General features: G+C 40.2%; 1 protein-coding gene across 1 annotated transcript in view; it reads right to left on the minus strand.

The window, feature by feature from the left end:
- LOC142216241 (transient receptor potential cation channel subfamily M member 8-like) overlaps window positions 1–20,907 on the minus strand; it is a 38,274-nt gene extending 17,367 nt beyond the window's left edge. Inside the window, exons 1-14 of the mRNA XM_075283920.1 lie at window positions 20,846–20,907; window positions 18,922–19,036; window positions 17,411–17,484; window positions 16,444–16,600; window positions 15,668–15,845; window positions 14,735–14,901; window positions 12,909–13,083; window positions 12,027–12,094; window positions 7,829–8,029; window positions 6,790–6,892; window positions 5,063–5,181; window positions 2,316–2,558; window positions 2,009–2,137; window positions 446–575 (exon numbers count right to left, since the gene is read on the minus strand). Of these exons, the coding sequence (XP_075140021.1) occupies window positions 446–575; window positions 2,009–2,137; window positions 2,316–2,558; window positions 5,063–5,181; window positions 6,790–6,892; window positions 7,829–8,029; window positions 12,027–12,094; window positions 12,909–13,083; window positions 14,735–14,901; window positions 15,668–15,845; window positions 16,444–16,600; window positions 17,411–17,484; window positions 18,922–19,032 (1,855 nt within the window). The 5' untranslated portion in view covers window positions 19,033–19,036; window positions 20,846–20,907. The remainder of the gene's footprint in view (window positions 1–445; window positions 576–2,008; window positions 2,138–2,315; window positions 2,559–5,062; window positions 5,182–6,789; window positions 6,893–7,828; window positions 8,030–12,026; window positions 12,095–12,908; window positions 13,084–14,734; window positions 14,902–15,667; window positions 15,846–16,443; window positions 16,601–17,410; window positions 17,485–18,921; window positions 19,037–20,845) is intronic.
- Window positions 20,908–22,922: the final 2,015 nt, after the last annotated feature.

Consider the following 22,922-nt stretch of genomic DNA (forward strand, 5'->3'; position numbering starts at 1 on the left):
GTGCATCGGAAGTCTCATCGTGCACTCTCTGCTATTCTCTGTGTATGTACAGCAGAAGCTGCTGTGCTGATGACTCATCTGTGCTGTACATACACATCTGGAGTGCACAGAGAAACCTAATTAGCATAAGGATAAAACTCCAGACTCCAACTCCAGAATCTTTGACTTACCTTGTATATCTTGGGGGAGTTCATATGTCACAAGTGCCAACACTCAAAGATATGCAAAGAAAGTGCAAATCCGTAGACATGTCTATCAAGTGAATGTCCCCAAGCAGAAGACCTGAAGTTAAGTAACTACTTATATTATTACTTATTATTTTACTTGCTTTCTTATTACTTTGAGCCCACAATAGGGCAGCAGTAAATATAAAGTTGCCTGTACTTAATGCCATATAGTAGTAGTCCATTCATTCTCATTTTATAGCATGTCATCCAAACTTTACCCACGGCTCTGGTCTCATACTCATTTGCAATCTCCTCTGATTCCCCGGCAGCATTGATATCATTATTTACTGTGGCCAAGCTTTTCAGTAGTTTGCTCGCACCCACCGCAGCCAGAGTGCACCCCCTTGTCTGGAATACAGTAGAACATAGGAATAGTAAAATAACATGCCTTTTATGTAGTTATAATAACCAATAATGTTATTATAAGGATATCCTATAGGTCAGTCTACCTGTTGTATAGATAATAATTGTCTAAAACCCATGAACAAGTAATGTGAGAATAAACAAGGATAAATTCTGCAGGCAGACTTATTCAGATGAATACAAGGCATCTGTCATAGTAAGAGCAGTGTTTATCCATCTATTCCATGCTCATAAAAGGGAGATCCATGGGCTGTGTTTAGTATGGTAACATAGACCAGTTCAAGAGAATTCAGAACAGTGGTCAGGGATAGATAGATAGATAGATAGATAGATAGATTAAATTGATCAGAATACGTTGAAATGTTTTATTTGGTAATTTCACTACTACTGCCATATGCATTATAGACATAACAGAAGTCTCAAATTTATTAGGGAAAAAGCAATAATACATACACACATGGACAAAATCATCAATGAGATTTCTGCACCTCTCAACAGGTATTTTGGCCCACTGTTCATAAGCAAACTGTTCCAGTTGTGTCCGGTTTGATGGGCGCCTTTTCGAGACGGCATATTTCAGCTCCTTCCAAAGATACTCAATAGGATTTAGGTCAGGGCTTATAGGAGGCCACTACAGAATAGTCCAATGTTTTCCTCTTAGTCATTCTTGGGTGTCTTTAGCTGTGTGTTTTGGGTCATTATCCTGTTACAAGACCCATGACCTGTGACTGAGACCAAGCTTTCTGACACTGGGCAGCACATCTCTCTCTAGTATCCCTTGATATTCTTGAGATTTCATTATACCCTGCACAGATTCAAGACACCCTGTGCCAGATGCAGCAACAGCCCCAGAACATAACAGAACTTCCTCCATGTTTCACAGTAGGGACAGTGTTCTTTTCAAGATATGCTTCATTTTTCCGTCTATGAGCATAGAGCTGACGTGCCTTGCCAAAAAGTTAGATTTTTGTCTCATCTGCCCATAGGACATTCTCCCAGAAGCTTTGTGGCTTGTCAACATGTAGTTTGGTTATTATTAGTTTTGTCAGATTCAAGTTATTTCTGTGACCATTGTGGGTTTTTCTTTCATTAAACGAGGAGTACCAACAATTTTGTCCACGTGTGTATATGCAACTACAGGTTAAAACATATACAATGCTCTTTTTTTTTTTTTTTTTTTTTTTTTTAAGTGTAGATTGTGAGTCACACATAGAGCTCACAATGCACATTTTTCCCTATCAGTATGTCTTTTTGGAATATGGGATGGAAATCCATGCAAACACAGGGAGAACATACAAACTCCTTGCAGATGGTTTTTTGCCCTTGGCAGGATTCAAACCAAGGTCTCCAGCGCTGCAAAGCTGCAGTGCTAACCACTGAGCCACCGTGTGGCCCCAAAACATATACAATGCTCTTACCTGCTCCCATATTACTTTAGACAGTTCTCTTTTGTTCTGCAGTATGGCCCATATAAATAAAACCTGGACAGGATGTTTTATTATTGCAGTCCGATCCTGATCAATGGAGAAAAACAACATTGATAAAACCTATAAAGTATCCCAGTAATCTAGCAATAATGCCTCATAACTATAGCATAACAAAGTCTACCACTTTCCGTGCGGACACCACGCAGAAAACACACGGACCCCATTATAGTCTACATAGATAAAGTCAGATTTATAAAGAGTTACATGTGAGCATCAGAAATTTTTTTGCCGTCATCACCTGATTCCTCTGGTAGTTCAAAACCATCTTCCAGGTAAAGGTGAGTAAAGAATCATTGTAAGAATTTTTGGCAATCTGCAAGTTACGAAATACTAGAGTACTAAAGTGTTGAGAAAAAAGTTCACTGAGGATTTCACTGGTAAGAAACTTGCGTAGATTCAAACCATTCTCTAGGAGAAGACGCACAAATTGTGGCCTATCTTTTACCAGTGCTGCAAACATGGCATCTTCTAAGTCAGCAGTCTATGAAAAATGGAAAAGAGAAGAACGTGGTAATGAAGGGGTGAAAACTAATGAACAAAAATGTCAGCAAAACATAAAGATATCATTGTAAAAATAATATTACAAAACCAGGAACAAGAAAAAAGTGGATATTCAACAGTTTCTTTAAAGTGTAACTAAACTTTCAAATAACTTTTGATTTTCGGTCAGTATTTGTGTGATTAGTAAATTTTGGAATATACTTTATTAACACATTTTGTCTCCTTTCTGTGAAATCCTGCGTCTCTTTATTCTTTCCCTGGCTTCTGTATTGAGAGCTTCTCCTGCCTCTCACTGAATGTTATTGTGTATGGAGTACGGGCTTGGAGTATGTACTATGTAAGGCTCCATTCCCACGGAGTAATGCACCGCTCATTTAGACACGCATACATGTGTCAGAGCGCAGCGCTTCAAAACAGATCCCATTGATTTCAATGGGTGCTGGCATACGCGCTACATATTGAAATCAATGGGTTACTCCCATTGATTTCAATATGTAGCGCGCATATGCCGGCACCCATTGAAATCAATGGGATCTGTTTTGAAGCGCTGCGCTCTGACACATGTATGCGTGTCTAAATGAGCGGTGCGTTACTCCGTGGGAACGGAGCCTAACACAAAGAGAAAATGAGGGCAGGGGAGAGTCACTTCAAACAGATATCTTGAACCAGGGGCATAACTAGCAAGGACTGGGCCCCATAGCAAACATTTGACTTGGTCCCCTACTTCCACACCGCATATCATGGATAGTAAGTCCTTGCGGGCAGGATCCTCTATCCCACTGTACCAGTTGGTTACTGGTAGTATTGTATTTGTTTCATGTACTGTATGTAAACCCTCAAATATATGTAACACCATGGAATTAATGTTGATCTATAAATAATAATAATAATAATAATAATGCTCCCTCTCCTGGCCCCACATTGTATAAAGCCCCAATTATACTGTATAATGTCCCATAGTGGCCTCTCCACACATTATAATGTCCCATAGTGGCCACTGTACACAGTATAATGTCCCTTAGCGGCCCTTCCACACAGCATAATGTCCCATAGTGGCCACTGTACACAGTATAATGTCGCACAGTGGTGCTTCCACACAGTATAATGTCCTATAGTGGACCCTCCACACAATATAATGTCCCATAGTGGCTCCTATACACAGTATAAGGTCACATAGCGGCCCCTCAACCACCCAAGATGCAGTGGCCAATGGCTAAGGCCAGCACCTGGTATATTTCAGGCTGCAAAACTTAAGCTAAGAAAAAAAATTGCAATAAAACAATTCTGCATCATCCATACAGTACTCTGCAAAAAATATAGGTAGGTGCAGAAAAAATGCTGCAAAGTAAGAATGCTTTCAAAAATAGGTTTATTTATGTAATAAAGATGGCACTCGATGCTAGAAACAAAACTGAGTAATCCTCAGGTGCAGCAACGTAAAGGGCGATGTCTGCTACAACACCAAACACTAAAGACTAGTCAATACAATATGATAATATCTTTTAAAAATAGATGAGCGAGTAGTATTCGATTGACTACCTCGCTCCCATAGGAATGCGTGTAAGCAGCTGAACACCAAGGGGTTAAGCGCATCAAATATTCACTGCGCTTAACCCCTTGGTGTTTGGCCGGTTACACATATTCCTATGGGAGTGAGGTATTCGATCGAATACTACTCGCTCATCTCTACTTTTAAACTACATGGATGGATTATCAGTCACCTCCATACACAAGATTGTAAAAAGCTGTCCAATCTCCAATTCTACATGGTCATGCTATCACACAATCTAGTCATAAACAGAAAACGAACCTGGATACTGTGGCAGATATACTCAGGTTATTAGTCCTGGTTCACATCTGCGTTCGGTATTCCGTTTGGGGAGTCCGCTTTACATAATCCTCATCCTGGACCTTATTTCATATTTTACAAGACTGACAAGTCGAGCACATTATTGCGAAGGACCGGTAAAACAGGGGATCACCGCGCTCAACTGGTTGTCAAATGGATAAACTTTATTTTCATAAAAAGCACACACTACGCGTTTCGGGCTGAGTGCCCTTTCTCAAGTGTATAGGCTTGCCTGTGTCTAGCTGGATGCGTCAGACACAGGTAAGCCTATACACTTGAGAAAGGGCACTCAGCCCGAAACGCGTAGTGTGTGCTTTTTACGAAAATAAAGTTTATCCATTTGACAACCAGTTGAGCGCGGTGATCCCCTGTTTTCCTGGTCCTTCGCAAAATAACTTGACACCAAAGGTGGCACGGATCCTGCAGTCTCATGACCTGGGGCGGAACCCCCCCCATCTTGAAGTGGTTCAAAGCTATTTATAATGGTTGTACACACAACCTCCTAAAGGTGAGCAGCATTCTTCACTTTCCAGCTCATTTATCCATACGGTACTTCACCATATGCAGCTCGGTGCTGTTCTCTGTTCCTTATCTTTAAACTAAGTTGAGCGCATTGACATAGTGATGTTACGCACCTCCCATCTCCGGTCACTAGTAAAGATTTCCTCACTGGCCAAGTCCAGCTGATTCCATTCCAGAAGAAGTTTCAGCTGTGCGTTCCAGTTATCTTTATCCTGCTCATTGGTGCTAAAAGCTATGATAATGAATTAATATTAGGAAAATATAGAACGAGTTCAGTTTTCTATACTTTTATACAGTTGAATTTCTATTGCTATAGGATCTCATGCAGTACTCAAGGCTCTTATACCGTAATTTACCAAAGACCCTTTAGTTACTATAGTATGTCTAAATATATGAACAAACTTTACACAGAACAGCAGCTGATAGCGTCAGAAAGTAAAGCACCAACAGAAGCTCTTATGTGCTGCCAAAATAGGTCATGATGTCACAATGTTCATCATGTAATCATAAGCAAAATGAGTGACATTGTCTGAGGGGTCACCTTTACGTCCCTAAGTGGTAAGGGCTTTTTCCCACGATGTAACGCAGCACTCATTCTATTCTAACACGTATACACGTGACAGAGTCAGCGCTTCAAAACAGAATCCCATTGACTTCAATGGGTTCCGTCTTACGCGTGCTACACATTGAAGTCAATGAGATTCTGTTTTGAAGCGCTGACTCTGACACGTGTATACACGTCAGAATGAGCGCCGCGTTACGTCATGGGAACGAGCCCTAACACCTCATGGGAAACATTACAGCTTGAGCCATACTGGGCAGTAATCTCACACGGGATGGCAGCTCTTTATATTAAGCACTGGGGTCTAAAGTTGTCAGACAACGCAATTTCGGCAGCAATACCTAGGTGGCCAGTGCAATAGATGATACAGACAATGTTCCCCTTGAGTTATCCTCTATGAGGCTGTTGCAGGTGTAGCATCACAGTGACATAGAGACAGGCCTAAACCAGTCCACAGAAGAATGTGTGAATCCCCTGGAGGGTCCCTGAGCACAAGTAGGAATGTTTTTCCCCAGATCACAAAGCTAAGAGAGGCCTAGTCTAAAACTACTTACTTGGCCCCCAGGACAGCACAGTCTGAGACAAGGGCTAGGTAACATACTACTGTAATACTACTGAAAAGAAATATTTGCATATATCTGTACAGTGGGTTCCCAGAATGAATCTTAGGCCCTCCCCCAACACTTCATAGGAACAGCTTTATTAGACATGTGCTGAAGGGTTTCCTATAGGCCATCAGTGAAGATATTTTAGGTGAAATTATAGTGGTGGTGATGCCATTATTGGTGTCTCAATGGGCAGCACGGTGGCTCAGTGGTTAGCACTGGAGTCCTGAGTTTCAATCCTACCAAGGACAACATCTGCAAGGAGTTTGTATGTTCTCCTTGTGTTTGCGTGGGGTTCCTCCGGGTACTCTGGTTTCCTCCCACACTCCAAAGACATACTGATAGGGAATGTAGATTGTGAGTCCTATATGGGACAGTAACTGTCAATGATGGCGCTATATAAGTAAGCATGATAATAATAACAGCATTTGAACACTCCATAATGGTTAACAGTAAATCATGTCACTGTCATAGGGACATCATTACTAAGGTGATCATCGGTGGGCAGGTTGTCAGAGACATGGAAGTAGGTCTTATTTGAGCTCTAGTGCATGTGTTAACTACGGTATGATCTGGCTAGTGACAACATACTGTAGGTCATGTACATTGATAACACAATTGCTCAGTCCTATAAATTAAAAGCCAGTACCGGTGCCTGGATTTATTGACATACCTTTGTAAAGAGCATAAGAGATGGCGTTACTGACAATTTCATCTCCAGCTTGATCCATCTTTATCACAGTCAGAAGATGCAATTGTTCCATTATTTCTTTAATCTGAAAAAAAAAATGAAATCATTTTATAGCTGGTGCTGTCTATTCCACAAGCTCAACGTCATTGTTTTCTATATGAAGGCCCCTTCACACTACGGATACGCTGACTGATTCTGAACGTTAAAACACGTTCAGAATCAGTGCGTATAAAGCAGATCCCATTCATTTCAATGGGAGCCGGCATACGAGTGCTCCCCATTGAAATGAATGGGCTGCTTTTTTCTCAACGAGCGCTCCCATTGAAGTGAATGGGAAGCGCTCACGTGTACGGCTCACTGGGGTCATTTGGCTTCACTTCACTTCAATGGGAGCACTTGGAAAGAAAAAAGCAGCCTATTCATTTCAACGGGAAGCGCTTGTATGCCGGCTCCCATTGAAATGAATGGGATCTGCTTTATACGTGCTGATTCTGAACGTGTTTTAACGTTCAGAATCAGTCAGCGTATCCGTAGTGTGAAGGGGCCCTGACAATGACTTAGGCCCGGTTCACATCTACATATGGTATTCCGTTCGGGAAGTCTGTTTGGGGGTCCCCCAAACGTAAACCTATACACATAGCAAAGCGGTTACCTGGGAAAGCACGCAGACCCCATATGCTATAATGTGGTTTCCATTTGTTTCCGGAAAATGTGCTGCCATTTGAAAGTGGATTAAAAGTTACGATAGGCTCACTCCTGCGTTAGGGTTTCTGTTCATGGGGTCCGCTTGGGGGGAAACCTAATCCACTTTAATAAGACTATAGACAGACTATAATGGGGTCCACCAGGTTTCCGCCCAGTTTCCGTCCGTACGGAATTCCGAACGGGCAACCAGCACATACATGAACCCAGCCTTAGGTGTCTGCTATAATTTCTTCAAAACAAGTTTAAAATTATCTCTAAAAATAGAGTAGGTGAAATCTGAAGCAAAACCAAATCAGAGAATATAAGGATATTCTACCCATTGTATCCAGGTTTCCATCTCATCTTCTGCCAAGCAAGATACAGTGCGGGGCAAGAACTGAACTAGCTTTTCCTTGATGGCTGCAGAATCAAGAGAACCGCCCTCAGCGTCCACAAGACTGGCAATCACATCGGATATCTGGCCAGATCCCTCCACTACAACACAGGGAATCTTACTCTTAATGGCGTTGTTTATAGCCTGCAGAATAAAGACAGATTGATAGAGTTATATTAATACCCTAAATAGAATATATAAAGATAATAAATCAGCAGGACCATTGGATATAAACTAAACACATATTACTATAGGCCAATTTTTATTTTCTATATTTTCTATACGTTATTATGGGGGCTGCCATCTTGCCTGAGCTTCTCTTCTACTGTGTTAACTGCATTTACTGATATGCTTTACAGCAGTTTCATTGCCATAGGTAGTAGTAAACTGGAGAAACTAACTGAGGAATAGTTTTATAGCAGGGGTGCTTACACTTTTTCAGCGTGTGAGCTACTCTATTAGCTGACCAAGGCAAAAGATCTACTAGGGCGGGGCCGGAGCGGGCCTGTGGGCAGGACCAGGTGGACTTGTGGGCGGGACCAGGCGTGTCTGTGGGCAGGGCCGGTCATTGGGCGGGGCCATGCGGATCGTGAGAGCAGGAGACAGCGGCGTTCTGTGGCTGCCCAGGGATCCCCGCTATCTGCTTCTTCACAGCGCAGGCTGAGAGTTATCTCTGGACACTGGCAGGCTGGGGCTGCGGCAGGTCCGCCTGCCAGTGTCCGGAGATGACTCTCAGCCTGCACTGTGATCAAGCAGACACCAGGGATACAATTCAGCACACATGCAAATATCCAGCTCACCCCAATTCCATATGAAACAAAATTCCTGGGCTGCACGGATGCGGATAGACTCCAATCCACACTGATACGATGTCTGATAGTAGAAGGATCCAGCGTCACCAGGTAAGTAAAATATAACTTTTATTTTTCCATTTTAAAAGTTTACAGCATTCCAATTAGATGGCAAGCATATACGAATGGAGAATATTTATATAATAATATATATTTTACTTACCTGGTGACGCTGGATCCTTCTACTATCAGACACCAGGGATCCCTGCATCCCGCGATAGACCCATACATCCTTTGCGATCTACCAGTAGATCGCGATCGACGTATTGGGCACCCCTGTTTTATAGGTATGGTCTGTGCAGGGATCAGGTGTAAATAAGTTAGGACTTTTTGTCAACTGAGAATCTAATGATGGGTCAGAGGTGTTATCTATAGAGGTGTTTTGGTCTATTGCAATTCTCTGTGATGTAAATGAGGTGACTGCTACAAAAAACCAAAAGTTTATCAAGAGTTAGTCTATTATTAGGCTATCTTTACACAGCTGTGGTTAAAAAAGACATGAAATGTATGAAATGGTCCATTTTTCAGGGCCGCTCTCATCGATAGTGAACCCAGTTTTACAGATCTCCCTAACACTTGAGTCTATGAGAGATTTGTTGACTACCAAACAAACAACTCTTCCTAGGTCTGTAAAATCTGTCAGCCCTATAAGGCACGGATCCAGTCAGAGATTTGCCTCAACATACAATTAAGTATAGGGGGTATTTAAAGTGAAATTCCAGTTATAAACAACTTTTTATTAATAAATGGTACAGATGAATATAAGAAACTTTTTAATATATCTTATTAACGAGACATTTTCTCAGGTTTTTACTTTCTCCATATTAGTCTATGAAGAGAAGAGGGGAGAGAGAAAAGACACTCATATAATTGCTGCTGGTGCACTTTGCTGTTCCTTGCTTTTTAACACTGCTAAGTTGTAGATAAGAAGCTGATAATACACAGAATGAAACAATAAAACCAGCCAGCAGTGGAATTTTCTCAGTTACCCCTCCATAGAGTTGTATGTGTAAGGCCGTTCATGTATGAAAAGTTCCTTATAACTGGAGGTACACTTTAAATCATTTTGAACTTCAGTCTTCCTTGTGACTGTCTAGTGCAAGTAGGGCTTTTACCCTGCTGAGAGAAGGACGCACTGATCATATTGATCTTTCGGTTCTGACTGAAGGCTACTGCTCCTGATTTACCCCCCTCCCTCCTCCCCTCTTGGTTTCTGACTTGGATTTGGCATTGACTTCTTGATATTGGCTATTGGTTTGGAATACAACTCTGTTCTGATAGTCATTTTTGGCTACTAACTACTCTCCTGGTACAACCTTGGCTAGATTGTTAAGCCCTTTGCTCTCCTTTTAGGTAACTGGTTTTGATGTTTATTTTGCTAGTGCACCTATTGCCTGGTAGTCCTTGGTTTCATATCCTAAATCTCAAGAAGCCAAGTCCATTCTGCCTTGCATCAGACTCTGAAAATACCAGGGTAGCCTTAGATTTCTACACTTCAAAATAGTGTTGGGCAACTGGTAGCAATGTACTAGAAGAATCCTGACCGAATCTGGGTAGTTCAGGGAATACTTCCATCTGTGAATTAAAAACTGATACATCCTTACATCCGTGATAAATGTCCAGAAATACGACACGGTCTGTCGAATAAACAGGCATGTAAATAAACTCATAGACTGTATTGTTTTGAAAATCGCCTCAAACGGCCATATTTCACATTCATTTGAATAAGGTCCTGGATGCCTTAGACTAGCCAGAGTGAAAATTGCAGGATTTAGCACTTTAATATATATCTATAGATAGATAGATAGATAGATAGATAGATAGATAGATATAGATATGGAATAAAAAAATAAAAAAAATTCTTCAAAGATATGTTTTTGCATAATAAATTGATACTGTGAATTCACAATAGGGGATCCCACATCAAAAACAAACAAAAATCTCAATTTTAAGTAAGGCTGAAGCTCCACGTTGCAAAAATGCAGTGTTTTAGAGTACCTGAAAAGTGATTCGGTTTCTGGCTAATCCCATCCACACACTGCAGAAAAAAAATCTGCAATGGAAAAACTGAGTTCATCACTGATTGAAAAGATCATATATTAATCTTCCCAAAAGAGTATCCAATTGGATATAAAATATAACCTTTATTAATTCATTTAAAAGTTAAATATAAAAAATTGTCCAAGGCATATGTAGTGACCAAACGCCGCTAAATAGCGGTCAGTGTGCTCTGAGACAGTTACCTATATGGCAAATGTGCCTGTAGGAATGCACATAGGACTCTGGCCCTTACAAGTGCTATCTCCCTCAACCAAAATGATCGGGGTATTGCTGTTGCTCGGCTGATAGAATTGCCGCTGATGGCTGATGGCCGCTGATATCATATGCGGACCTGCCGGCGGTCAGAACACATTACTGTTCTTCTCCCATCACAAAGCGGCTAAGTGCCGCAACGTTATTTTCTCAGCCCCTGAAGATTCTCAAAAGGATGAAACGCGTAGGGCTTTTTTTTTAGTAAGGGAGGTGGTTGCTCTGGCTTGTACATAGGCTGATATCATAGGGCTGGTGGCAGACTCCATTTCTGGTGTTCCTTTGTTGGTGTGACGATAGGTCAGTATCCTCAAGGGACCCAGGAGTAGGAGCTGTCTTGTCTTTCCTAGCCTCTATAAGCAATTCTATCAGCCGAGCAACAGCAATACCCCGATCATTTTGGTTGAGGGAGATAGCACTTGTAAGGGACAGAGTCCTATGTGCATTCCTACAGGCACATTTGCCATATAGGTAACTGTCCCAGAGCACACTGACCGCTATTTAGCGTATGCCTTGGGCAATTTTTTATATTTAACTTTTAAATGAATTAATAAAGGTTATATTTTATATCCAATTGGATACTCTTTTGGGAAGATTAATATATGGTCTTTTCAATCAGTGATAATATAAGTTGGGTATCTGGTAAATGTTGGTAACAACAGTGAGCTTTGGAAAAACTGAGTTCTCCAAAATTGCATGTCAGTTACACCTGCGGAGACGCAGGCATTCTCGGTATAGCTATAATAGAGGCAGAAAGTCTGCAAAGGAAAGCTGTGCAACAACGTAATGAAAAAAACGATGTGTTTCCGCTGTGTTTTTTCCCCCGCAGTATTTTTTTTTCTGCATTTTGCTATGTTGGGCCTTAGACTTAACCATCTTTATTTAACCATTAATTTGGATTAATATATCCAAAATATTCTTCTAATTGAATTTAAAAAATAAGATTTATTTTTTAAAGATTTTATTATTTTAGAACTCACCTTTAATGTCTCCTTACCACCTGACTGAGCAAAACATACTATAGGAATTTTTCCACCATAATTGGAATCTGCAAAAATCCATAGACAATACTGTCAGTCAGGTAAGAAGAAAAATAATATAAGAATAATATAAGAATGTAATATTAATTATAATTATGTCAATTATGAAAATTAATTAAATAATGTGGTAAGGCTGTATCCATTATGGCTTAAGCAATTATTTATTATATTTAATTACTTATTACTTATTTTGACAATTTGACAGTGATCACAATTTTTTTCAGGGGTAAAGATAGTGGGGATGGTGTTTCATGTACAGTGAGTACTAGGTGCCAGGAGATGGGTGCCAACAAGCCATTCTGCCTTGGCATATTTATATAAAGGGCTAGGGAAGCTAACTAAATTATTGCCCCAGGTAAAGAAATCCTATATATGCACAGTCTGGTCTCAGTAGTTCCTATTGGCTCCCACTAAGGCTGGGTTCACACTACCACCACTGTCCATCATAAACCCCAGGAAACCGGACAGGGGACAGCTTGCCGGCGGTCAGCTTTAAAACCCATTCATATAAATGGGTTTTTAAAGGTGACCGCCGGCGTCCGTATGCGGCCTCTCTGCCTTGAAACTGGTTTCTTTGCATGGACACAAAGTCCTGCATGTACCACTTTGTGTCCATGCAAAACAAACAGTTATATTTGTTTAGTGACAGTCTACAAATGTGCTAATATCATGAGTATGGACATAACTTTATCTCATTGTTTTTGACAAATCCATCTTTTAGAGTTACCAGACAATTTAAACACAAATATGATGAAAAAATGTAGCAATGTTTCCAAGACTAGAGGAATTTAAGAGACTTACATGTGTCTACATAGTTAGTACCTGGGACATTGAGTTCTGAGATGTATTTCTCCAATGATACACGGAGATTGGCTTCTATAGTTGGATGACCATTAGACCCATTATCCACCAGGATCATATGGGTGTGGTTGTTATCTAAACAGTAAAGGGGGTCACGCTTCTTCTCGTCCATGATGTAATGAGCCATGTAATTTCCCTGTGTCATAAAATATGAAGTAAGAGATCACGTTAATGTTTTTCCCTTTACTGAACATGAATCTTGTCTTGTATCCTTCTAGCGTCTCTTTGTAAGTGAAATTGACATGTTTGCCAATGCTATGTGATAAAGCATTAAATCACATGGGGCCTTAGTGTAAGGAGGCAGTAATGGCTTTAGACGTTTACCAGTATATTTAAAATAAAGCATAGTGTCTGCAATCCAAAGATACATTCATGAAAGGGTGATCGTCTTGACTTGGTGGAAGTGGAGATTAGTAATAGTATAGAGGTTTGTATGGAAGAATAAATAGTAGCATATATTGTAACCACAGGCCTTCGGAGTCCAGGGGCCACTTCTTAGGGCCTTTTTCAACTCTGTGGTTGCTTCAGCCATCTTATTTGGAGTGGCCTGCTGGGGGAGTAGCATACCAACCAGGGACAAAAATAGACTTGACAGGCTGGTTAGAAAGGAAAGCTCTATGCTAGCAGCTCGGGCCATGATCGCTCGTCAGTGGAAGTCTGCTCTCTGCTTAACCGTAACTGAATTACTCCACCATGTGGATTTAGCATGCACCTTGGAACGTATGTTGGCCAATAAAAATCATACTTACGCCAAATTTCGAGCCCAATGGTCCCTTTGGATCTTATATAGGGAGTCTAGTAAGGTAGCTCTTTCTCTTCGGCCTCAGGCTGACCCCGTGGGGACACCTTAGATCATTATCTATTTACTGTGCCGTTATCCCAGGTGGCTTCATTTTCTTTTCTTTTTTTTTTGCTGTATCCTGTGTTTCTTCAGTATTGTGCCCAGGTATGATGTTTCTGTTATTGTTTGGTTTTCTTGTTCTCTTGTGTTTCTATCTTGTCTATCTTATTCTTTCTTTTCCCTATTCCTTTCCTGTGCCTCTCTGGCTATGTTCCCTTCTTAACTCTCTTTCCGAGCTTCTGCCTCTCTTCGTTTTGCTTTGTGGTTCTTTTCCTCTTTTTTGTCCTCTCGTAGAATTGGTGTTTTAGTAGTGTTTGTGTATTTGGCCCTTTGGTCTTTGTTTATTTGGTTATGTTTGTGACACCCCTGCACTTAGGTTGCAATCCGAAGTTCCAACCTTGTAATTTTCGTCTACTGATTGGACCTCTGTTGGTTTTTCTTATGTTCGTAACTGTTTTTCTTTTTACATTTTAAAATTTCTCTTTGTTTTCTCTTTTCAATAAAAATCATATTTAAAGTTTAGAAAGGCCAGATCTGTCCTGGGGAGTCCCCTGGACCCAGTACAGGTGGTGGGTGACAGAATGATACTGTCTGTGGTGAGCTCCATGCTGGAGAACAACTCCCACCCCATGTATAAGACCATGACAGCACAGGGCAGTACTGTCAGTGACTGACTGCTTCACCCCAAGTGTGAGAAGGAGCGTTATTGGAGATCCTTCCTTCCAACCACGGTCAGGCTGTATAATCAACATCAGGCTAAGCGAAGATCACTCCTCACAGAGAACTAAATGATCCTGAAGTCTTTCTTTTTCTTTTAGTTGCTATGATTCCTAGTATCCTTTTCTATTTGCTATTCTGAGCTTGTATGTGTTAAAATAAAAACAATGCAAACAGTACTACTATATAATTCTTCATTGTATAATATATTACATATTGATATCCAAACCTCAGATGTCCGTATAAGTGTGTCACGATTGGAGATCATACCCCAGGCTGCGATGCCAATGGCTACCACTTTCTCTTCTGAGGTCTGACTGATGCTATTATCTCTGACCACCTCACCAATGTACTTCATAAGACCATAGTGAGTGCCCCCTGTAAAGATCCAGGCACCTGGAAACAGGAACAAAGAAAATACTTACTATAGTTGAAATGAGAAAAAGATAGATTCCAAGGTAGTACTGCAATTCAACAAAGAGTGTATTTATGTATAGCTTGTATGTGTATCAATATGGTATGAACAGTGACAGTAAACATAAATGCCTTTAATACAGTATGATTTTACGGTATAATCAACATCAGGCTAAGCGAAGATCACTCCGCACAGAGAACTAAATGATCCTGAGTCTTTCTTTTTTTAGATGCTATGACTCCCAGTATCTTTTCTATCTGCGATGAGTTTGTATGTGTTCTTTCTTGTAATATATTATTATATCATTCATGCTGCTTTAACACACTGGTGGGACTATTAAAGGATTATCTTATCTTATTTTATTTCAAAATCTCAAGTTTATTTTTCAAGCCCTGACAAATCTCCTACCAAGGTCAAGTGGATGGACAGAAGAGAATAGACAAAAAACACTGTATACATATCATTATATAGGGGCAAAGTAGCTAAGCTGTACGTATAAAACTACTGTACAGGTCATATTCATAGACTGTACCCATCGCACAGTATGAATTTTAAGTTTCAGGAGAAAATTAAGGTCAATCAGATTCTGCGCTGCCAATGGAAAATAACTCCGCAAACTTCACCATATATGTATCCCAATCTATGAATAGTAAGTTACCCACAAAACCCTATGTTTTCCTTTGCTGATGTTTCTCAAGCTTCAACCTTCTACATTTCTACTCATGCAATCACAATCTTCCATGTTACCTTTGGTTTGCGCAATGTGTATAAGGCGACTGAAGATCTTGCGCATCCGTGGCTTGAGGGAAAAGTTTTTAGTTCCTCCAGTCACAGAGATGATGAGGTTTGGAGTTTTAAGCTGCCAGTATTTGGTCATGAGCTCATACAGTGTCTCTGGGGCTGTGTCTTGGGACAAGCGAATGTACTGAAAGAAAGAAATATGGGTACGACACTAGACTTTGACACTTGGACACTTCACATGTCAGATTTGTCTGCATAAAGCCTAACAATGGGCCAAATGTGATATGACTGGCCCCTTACAGACCACAGGCATTCCTAAAGTGGTATTCCCATCTCAACCAGTCAAGTGGATTGTACTATACTGTTCCTTTAACATCTATTGAAGTGAATTGAAAGTATAGTGTAGTATAATAAGCTATGCTGTTCCAAAACTCAAGAGCTCTTACAGAATTACAGTTTCTGTAATTCTTGGCCACCGCGTCTAGACAGGATGGAGCTTGGTGGGCAGGAGGCCATTATTGAGAAGCCTGCACCTTTCAGACTTTTATGGTATATCCTATGGAGATACAAATAAGATATGAATACCCCTTTAGGATAGGTAAGGGTCCAGTGGATTTTCTTTAATTGTTTATAGTCATACATTTGCTATATTAGTAGCAACATATTAGAACTAAGGTCAAAATGAGAGCAGTATTCCCATAAATAAAATATCTAAAGAATAACCTCTGGAATATTTGTTGAACACCTATTTTTTTTTTTTGACAAATTTTACATTAACCTACCTTCCCTCTTCTCCTAAGTGTATCAAACTGAATATCTCCATATGCATCAGTGGGCAGCTCTTTTGTATGCGTCTTGCAATTCCATTTATCTCTTGTGTTGTCCTGAGTTCCTTCAATATGTTGCATCCTGGAGTATCCACATTTACATACATGATCCCTGCAATGTGTAGACTGGATTAGTCATTTGATATGTATATTTGGTGACATAAGCTAGTACGTAAATGCTATATTATGTTACACACAATGTAATATTTTCAACCTATCTGATCTCATCCCTGTTCTTTCATTTTCCATTCAGGGGCAGTCAGTCGTATCGTGAACGTACCTTTATTTGTGTCCAAGTGCAAGCGCGCTGCTGAGCAAGACAGCCTTTAACCCCTTCCTCACATTTGATGCACATGTACATCATAATTTTAGGCTGGGGGTATGAAGAAGGCTCAGGAGTTCAACACCCTAAATAAACAATGTGTGTGAATAGAACCTTAAATACTTAAATGCATCTATAATGCTCGGTTCACACCTGTGTTCAGGTTTCCATTCTTCAGGTCCGCTTGGGGACCTGAAAAACAGAAACCCAATCCACTTAAAAATCAATTACCCGCAGAAACTCGCAGACCCCACAGACTTTAAAACGGTCCGTATGCCATGTAGTAAATGCTGAAACACAAAAAAAATCAAACTGCGCTAATCTCTTTTTTTCAGTGACTCCCCCCTCCCAAATTATATCAATAAAAACTTCCTACATTCCTACATAGCTTTGTAGATGGAAATATGAAGCAGTTATGAGGGGCAGAATATGGCCATGTAAAGTAGATTGTTTATCTAAACTGAAAAACTCAGCAAAATGCAATGAAAAACACTGCGGAAAAAAGCGCTTCAGGTGCGTTTTTTTCTTAGCAGAAATAATGTAAAGCTGTAGGATCATCAATGACTTTAATATTACTTAGTCTGCCATTGTGTTGCTTACTGTGATTTGGGATCTCTGGTATACGTCACACATTCCCTCTTCTTAAAGTTCTGTCGAATAAAATTGGCAGTACCCTGAATAAAAGAAGTATAGTATGTAAAGTTAAACAAGGAAACTGAGAGGAGTGGAGAATTTGTTAAAACATAACACGTGAAGATAGGGCATGTTGCTTTTTATTCCGGCTACCTGAAAAAAATCACTAGCGGGAAAAAACTGCTAGACACTCCCATTGAAATGAATGGGAGGTAGTTTTTCAGGATACAATACTGTACTATACTCGGCAAATCATAAAACTTGGCAATTGCAAACATTCATTCTATGGATGTATGGGGTCTGGATATGAACCAAGAGATGCCATGTACACATAGGATTATATCAGGTGCTGTTAATTGATTCACATGCACCTACACCAAATGCCTTCCTGTATTTCCACCCAAGTCATGGGAAAACAACTATAGACGTCGAACACACCAAGTCATAAAATTTAGGAATTGCATATATTCGGTGTACTCCTACAATCTTATTTTATAATGTTACTCCTAGATCTCCTGACTTGGTGTATTCAACAAGTATATTTTGCTTTTCCATGACTAAGGTGGAATTACTGGAGGGAATTTGCTGTCGGTGTACATGGAGTCTCTGAGTTGATATCAACACCCCATACACTGAATGTCCGCAGTTCCTAGGTTTTATAACTTGGCGTGTTTGCCAGGTATACTTTAGATTTATTGTATTTATGTTACCCTTTTAACCCCTTCACACAAAATTATGTACATGTATGTGATTAGACATGAAGGTGTGTATGGATAGGGCTCAGGAGCGGAGTCCTGTCCATACACGGCGGATGCTAGCTACAGTATATAATATAGCCAGCACTCACCACTAACAGCTGAGATCAGTGCCAATACTGATCACAGCTGTTAGCATTTTAGATGCTGTGGTTAAATGTGACCGTGGAATCTAAACTGCGCAGGCGCTATGAGTGATGCCATCTTTTCCAAATCGCCGTTCTTTTTTTTTTCTATTTTGCAAAATTAATTTTTTTTTAAAAGGTATCAAAGCATTACAAATATTATATAAATTTGGTATAGCTGTGATTGTATTCACCAACAGAATGCAGGTAACATGTCATTTTTACCATATAGTGAATGCCGTAAAAATTAAACCCATAGGAAATTGTTACAAATGCATGTTTTTTTCCATTTCCACCGCATTCAGAATTTTTTTTCCAGCTTCCCTGTACATTGTACAAGATATTGAATGGCTCCATTACAAAGTACAGTTTGTTTCGCAAACAATGAGCCACATAGGACTCTGTGAACTGAAAAATGAAAAAATGATGGCTTTTGGAATGGGAAGAGGGAAAATGGAAGCACAAAAATGAAAACTGGCTGTGGCAAGAGGTGGTTAACAGATGTCTGTTAAAAGTTATGTTTTAGCAAGTTTTACACCCCTCTCATTCAACAAAGATGAAAAATGCAATTTGCAATAAAAAAAGGAAGTAAACGTACTAATTCATCCAGAGACAGCTCCATTGTAGGAGACAAGCTGGAGTAGAGCGACCCTTCCAGCATCCTGATGTTCTGACTCTTCATTCTGGATGAATCTATGGAGTCGTCCATCAATCTGAGGGGACAAATAATTAAAAGCAGTGAGTGAATCATTGTATACATTGACACTTTTAGTATTGGTCCACAAATGTTGATACTTAGTTAATATTTTAACATTAAGTGACTAAGGAGAGGTGAGTAGATTTTACTTTTATGTTATTGCCCCTATTTTCAGCATATACAAAAATTAAAAAAAAAAAAAAAAAAAAAAAAAAGCTCGACATACCCTTTAAAGTGGCTAACCCCTTTCTATGTTACATTGATGGGGTTTAAGAGAGACAGTCCCTGGTCATATTTTTTGACATTTTATGATCCCCATTAGACATGTAGCGTTTTTACAGATTGATTTTGTACAGATATGTAATATGGTTCCCGTAATGTTCTCTATGGCCTGACACTTGTCAAAAACTTAGTACTGATTCCTTTATTGTGCCAGTGTTCTTCTCATGTCTGTCTTTTTATGTGTTCGTGCACAAGAAGATAACCTGGTCACTATAAGGAAATAAGGACTGGGTTTCTGACAAGTGTCAGACCATGGTAAGTTCCTGCATTCATGATCTTATCCATTGGTAAGCTATCATGACAAAGGATGAATAGAGAAAATCTTTAAACACTCTTTAGAAACTTTTAAAACTCTGCAAAAATTGTATATATTTATGTGCAAAAATGTTTCAAGGTGTATTTCAGGCTAACTGATGGCCTATTCTTACAATAGCTCATCAATTAAAGATCGGCATGGGCCTGACACACAGTCCCCTGTCTGATCAGCTGTTTGAAGAGACTGTAGCATTCAGCACAATATATTTGTACAGCAGCTGAGCTTGGTATAACAGCTCAGCCCAATCACACGAATGGGACTGAGATACAATCATGCCAAGTGACTGATGAATGTGACAGAGCTCCACGGCCACGTCAAATAGACGATCTATAGGTGTTGGACCTCCATGGATCTTCAATGGATGACCTATCCTAGATCATCAGCGTAGACGTCACAAAACAAAAACTTAAATTTTTAACTGCCTACAAATTTAAATATGGTAATATTCATGGGAAAAAAAAACCTTTAAAGAGGATCTTTTATGTCCTGAGATTTTATGCACTGCTAGAAAGTCAATAGAGCACTGAAACCAGTGTACTGCAGCTTTTCCATTATGTGCCCCAGGCACGGTGCCATTAGTTTCGGCACTGATCTCTGTCTACTGTCAGAAGGGCGTTCCTGACAGTCTATTTGGACTGTGAAGAATGACCCCCCAACAATACTGTAATGTGCTTAGCTGTGAGGAAAGCCCTTTCAGGGACGCCATTCCTCACAGCCCCACAGCACTCTTCTGACCGTGGGCAGAGATCAGTTCCAAAACTAACGGCAACAATATCTCCAGCACATAATGGAAAAGCCAACAGTGCATGGAATTCAGTGCACTTTTGGCTTTCAAGCAGTATATAAAACCACATGTGCATGAGAACATGAAAGGTCCTCTGTAAAGCAATGATGCTAATCTGTGAGGAACACCCTCCTGACTGTACTCGTCCATAGACTAGTACTGGGGGGAGAGCATTCCTCATCGCTTAGCATCATTGCTGGACAGTAAGGAACGCCCCATCTGACAGTACAGCGCTATGGCCGAGTCCTGTCAGGGGGAGATTCTTTACATAAGATGTACGGTGGAATGTAGCACCTAGCCCCCAAACACCAAGTGATACCTGCACCACATGTAAAGTTATCTTACATAAGCCGTACTCCTACAAGAAAAATCTGAGGGAATCTTGGAGAGCGGCTGCATTGGGATCAGAGAAGAGACAAGTAGCCTGTGACTTGGATACTGACCTGAGGGACTGACCTCTGACACTGCAAGGCTGTAGAAACACTGGTTAGATATCAGCGGAGTGAAGGAGAAAGTGCCACATCAGAAACCAGCCGAGCAGCCTTCACAGAGGAGGAACATATCAAGGGGGAGGGTGTATGGATTTTCTTACTTATACCCTACAGTAAAAAATGTTCAAAGATTGGACAAGAAATGATGCCTGAGGGACCTTCATTCATGTCAGAGCGACATACTATACAAAGAGATAAAGACATGGTAAATAGCGTCTGTTTAATTTGCCGAGCCCTTTCCCCCCTCCTCTCTCCAGAATATACAACTACATTTACAGAAATAAGAGTATAGTGGTGCTTGTGTACCCACAGAAGTTTCTATATTTCTGCATAAATTTGACCTAAAACTGCAGCAGATTACCCAAGTCCTTAAAGTAGATAAAGAGAACCAATATCAAACAAATGAGTTAAAAATATTAGATTTGGTCATGTATATGTAAAAGAGAATGATCCAATATCTCATATCTGTGAGTAACAAACGTACATGACCCTATGCTTATAGTATCTGATGTGACCCCTTTTGCAGCAATAATTGTATATAAAAATTTTCGGTAATTGTTGATCAGTCCTGTATAGAGATGAGTGAACAGTAAAATGTTCGAGATTCGATATTCGTTTCGAGTAGCCCCTCAATATTCAACTACTCGAATCGAATATCGAACCCTATTATAGTCTATGGGGGGAAAATGCTCGTTTCAGGGATAGGCAACATTCGATCAAATTATACTTACCAAGTCCATGAGTGAGGGTCGGCTGGATCCTCCGAGAAGTCCTCTCCGTGCAGCTTCCCCGCAGCGTCTTCCGGCTCTGAATTCACTCTGCCAGGCATCGGGCCTGGGCAGAGCCGACTGCGCATGTCCGCTTGTAGTGCGGGCCCGATACCTGGCAGAGTGAATTCAGAGCCAGAAGACGCCGCGGGGAATCTGCACGGTAAGACTTCTAAAGGTATTAGAAGAACCAGCGTTGATTGGCCGACTGTATAGCATTTGGCCAATCAATGCTGGTTCTGCATCAAACTTTTCCATTCGAATAGCGAGTGGTACTCGATCGAGTACGAGTATTTCGAATACCGTAGTATTCGATCGAATACCTACTCGATCGAGTACTACTCGCTCATCTCTAGTCCTGTACATTGGCTTGCAGAAATTTTAGCCTATTCCTCTATACAAAACAGCTTCATGTCTTGTAATGTTGATGAGTTTCTTGAACTGAACTTCTTCCATCAGGGTTTTCTACAACATTTCTATTGGAATAAGGTCAGGGCTTTGACTTGACTATTCTAAAACTTCAATTATATTCTTTTTTAATCATTCTTTGCATGTCCAATTTTGTGTCCATACAAAAAAAAAAAAAACTGTTTCCCCATGGAGAGGCTGCATACAGACACCGGCAGTTTGCTTTAAAAACACATTCAAATGAATGGGCTTTAAAACTGACCCCTATCCAGTTTCCCCGGGGAATAGGATGGAGACCCGGCGGGTGGACACAGGCGCAAGTGTGAACGCCCCTGCGTGGTTACCTTGGATTCCCTAGTGACCTTGCATACTATACACATAATAATGGTCTTGAATTTCCTCCATTTGTACACAGTCTGAATGTGGATTGACGGAAATCAAATTATTTAGAGATGGTTTTCTAACCTTTTCCAGTTTGATGAGTGTCAATAACGCTTCTTCCGAGGTCCTCAGAAATCTCCTTTGTTCATGCCTTGATACACTTAGACAAATGTGCTGTGAAGATCAGACTTTTATAGGTTCCTGTTCTTTTAAATAAAAGTAGTCGCCCATTCAGTCATCCTGTTGATTGAAAATCCCTAATTTCACCTTCAAATCATCTACTAATCTTAAAGGTTACATATATTTGCACTCACAGACACATGATATAATTTTGTTCTATAAGTATATGAGTAATATTTTTTACTTATTCATTTGATTTGGCTCTTATGATCTACTTTTAGGACTTGTGTGAAAATCTAATCCATTTTAGGTCAAATTTATGCAGAAATATAGAAAATCTGTTATGGAATTGC

Source organism: Leptodactylus fuscus, chromosome 8, assembly GCF_031893055.1.
Source record: "Leptodactylus fuscus isolate aLepFus1 chromosome 8, aLepFus1.hap2, whole genome shotgun sequence".
Taxonomy (NCBI): Eukaryota; Metazoa; Chordata; class Amphibia; order Anura; family Leptodactylidae; genus Leptodactylus; species Leptodactylus fuscus.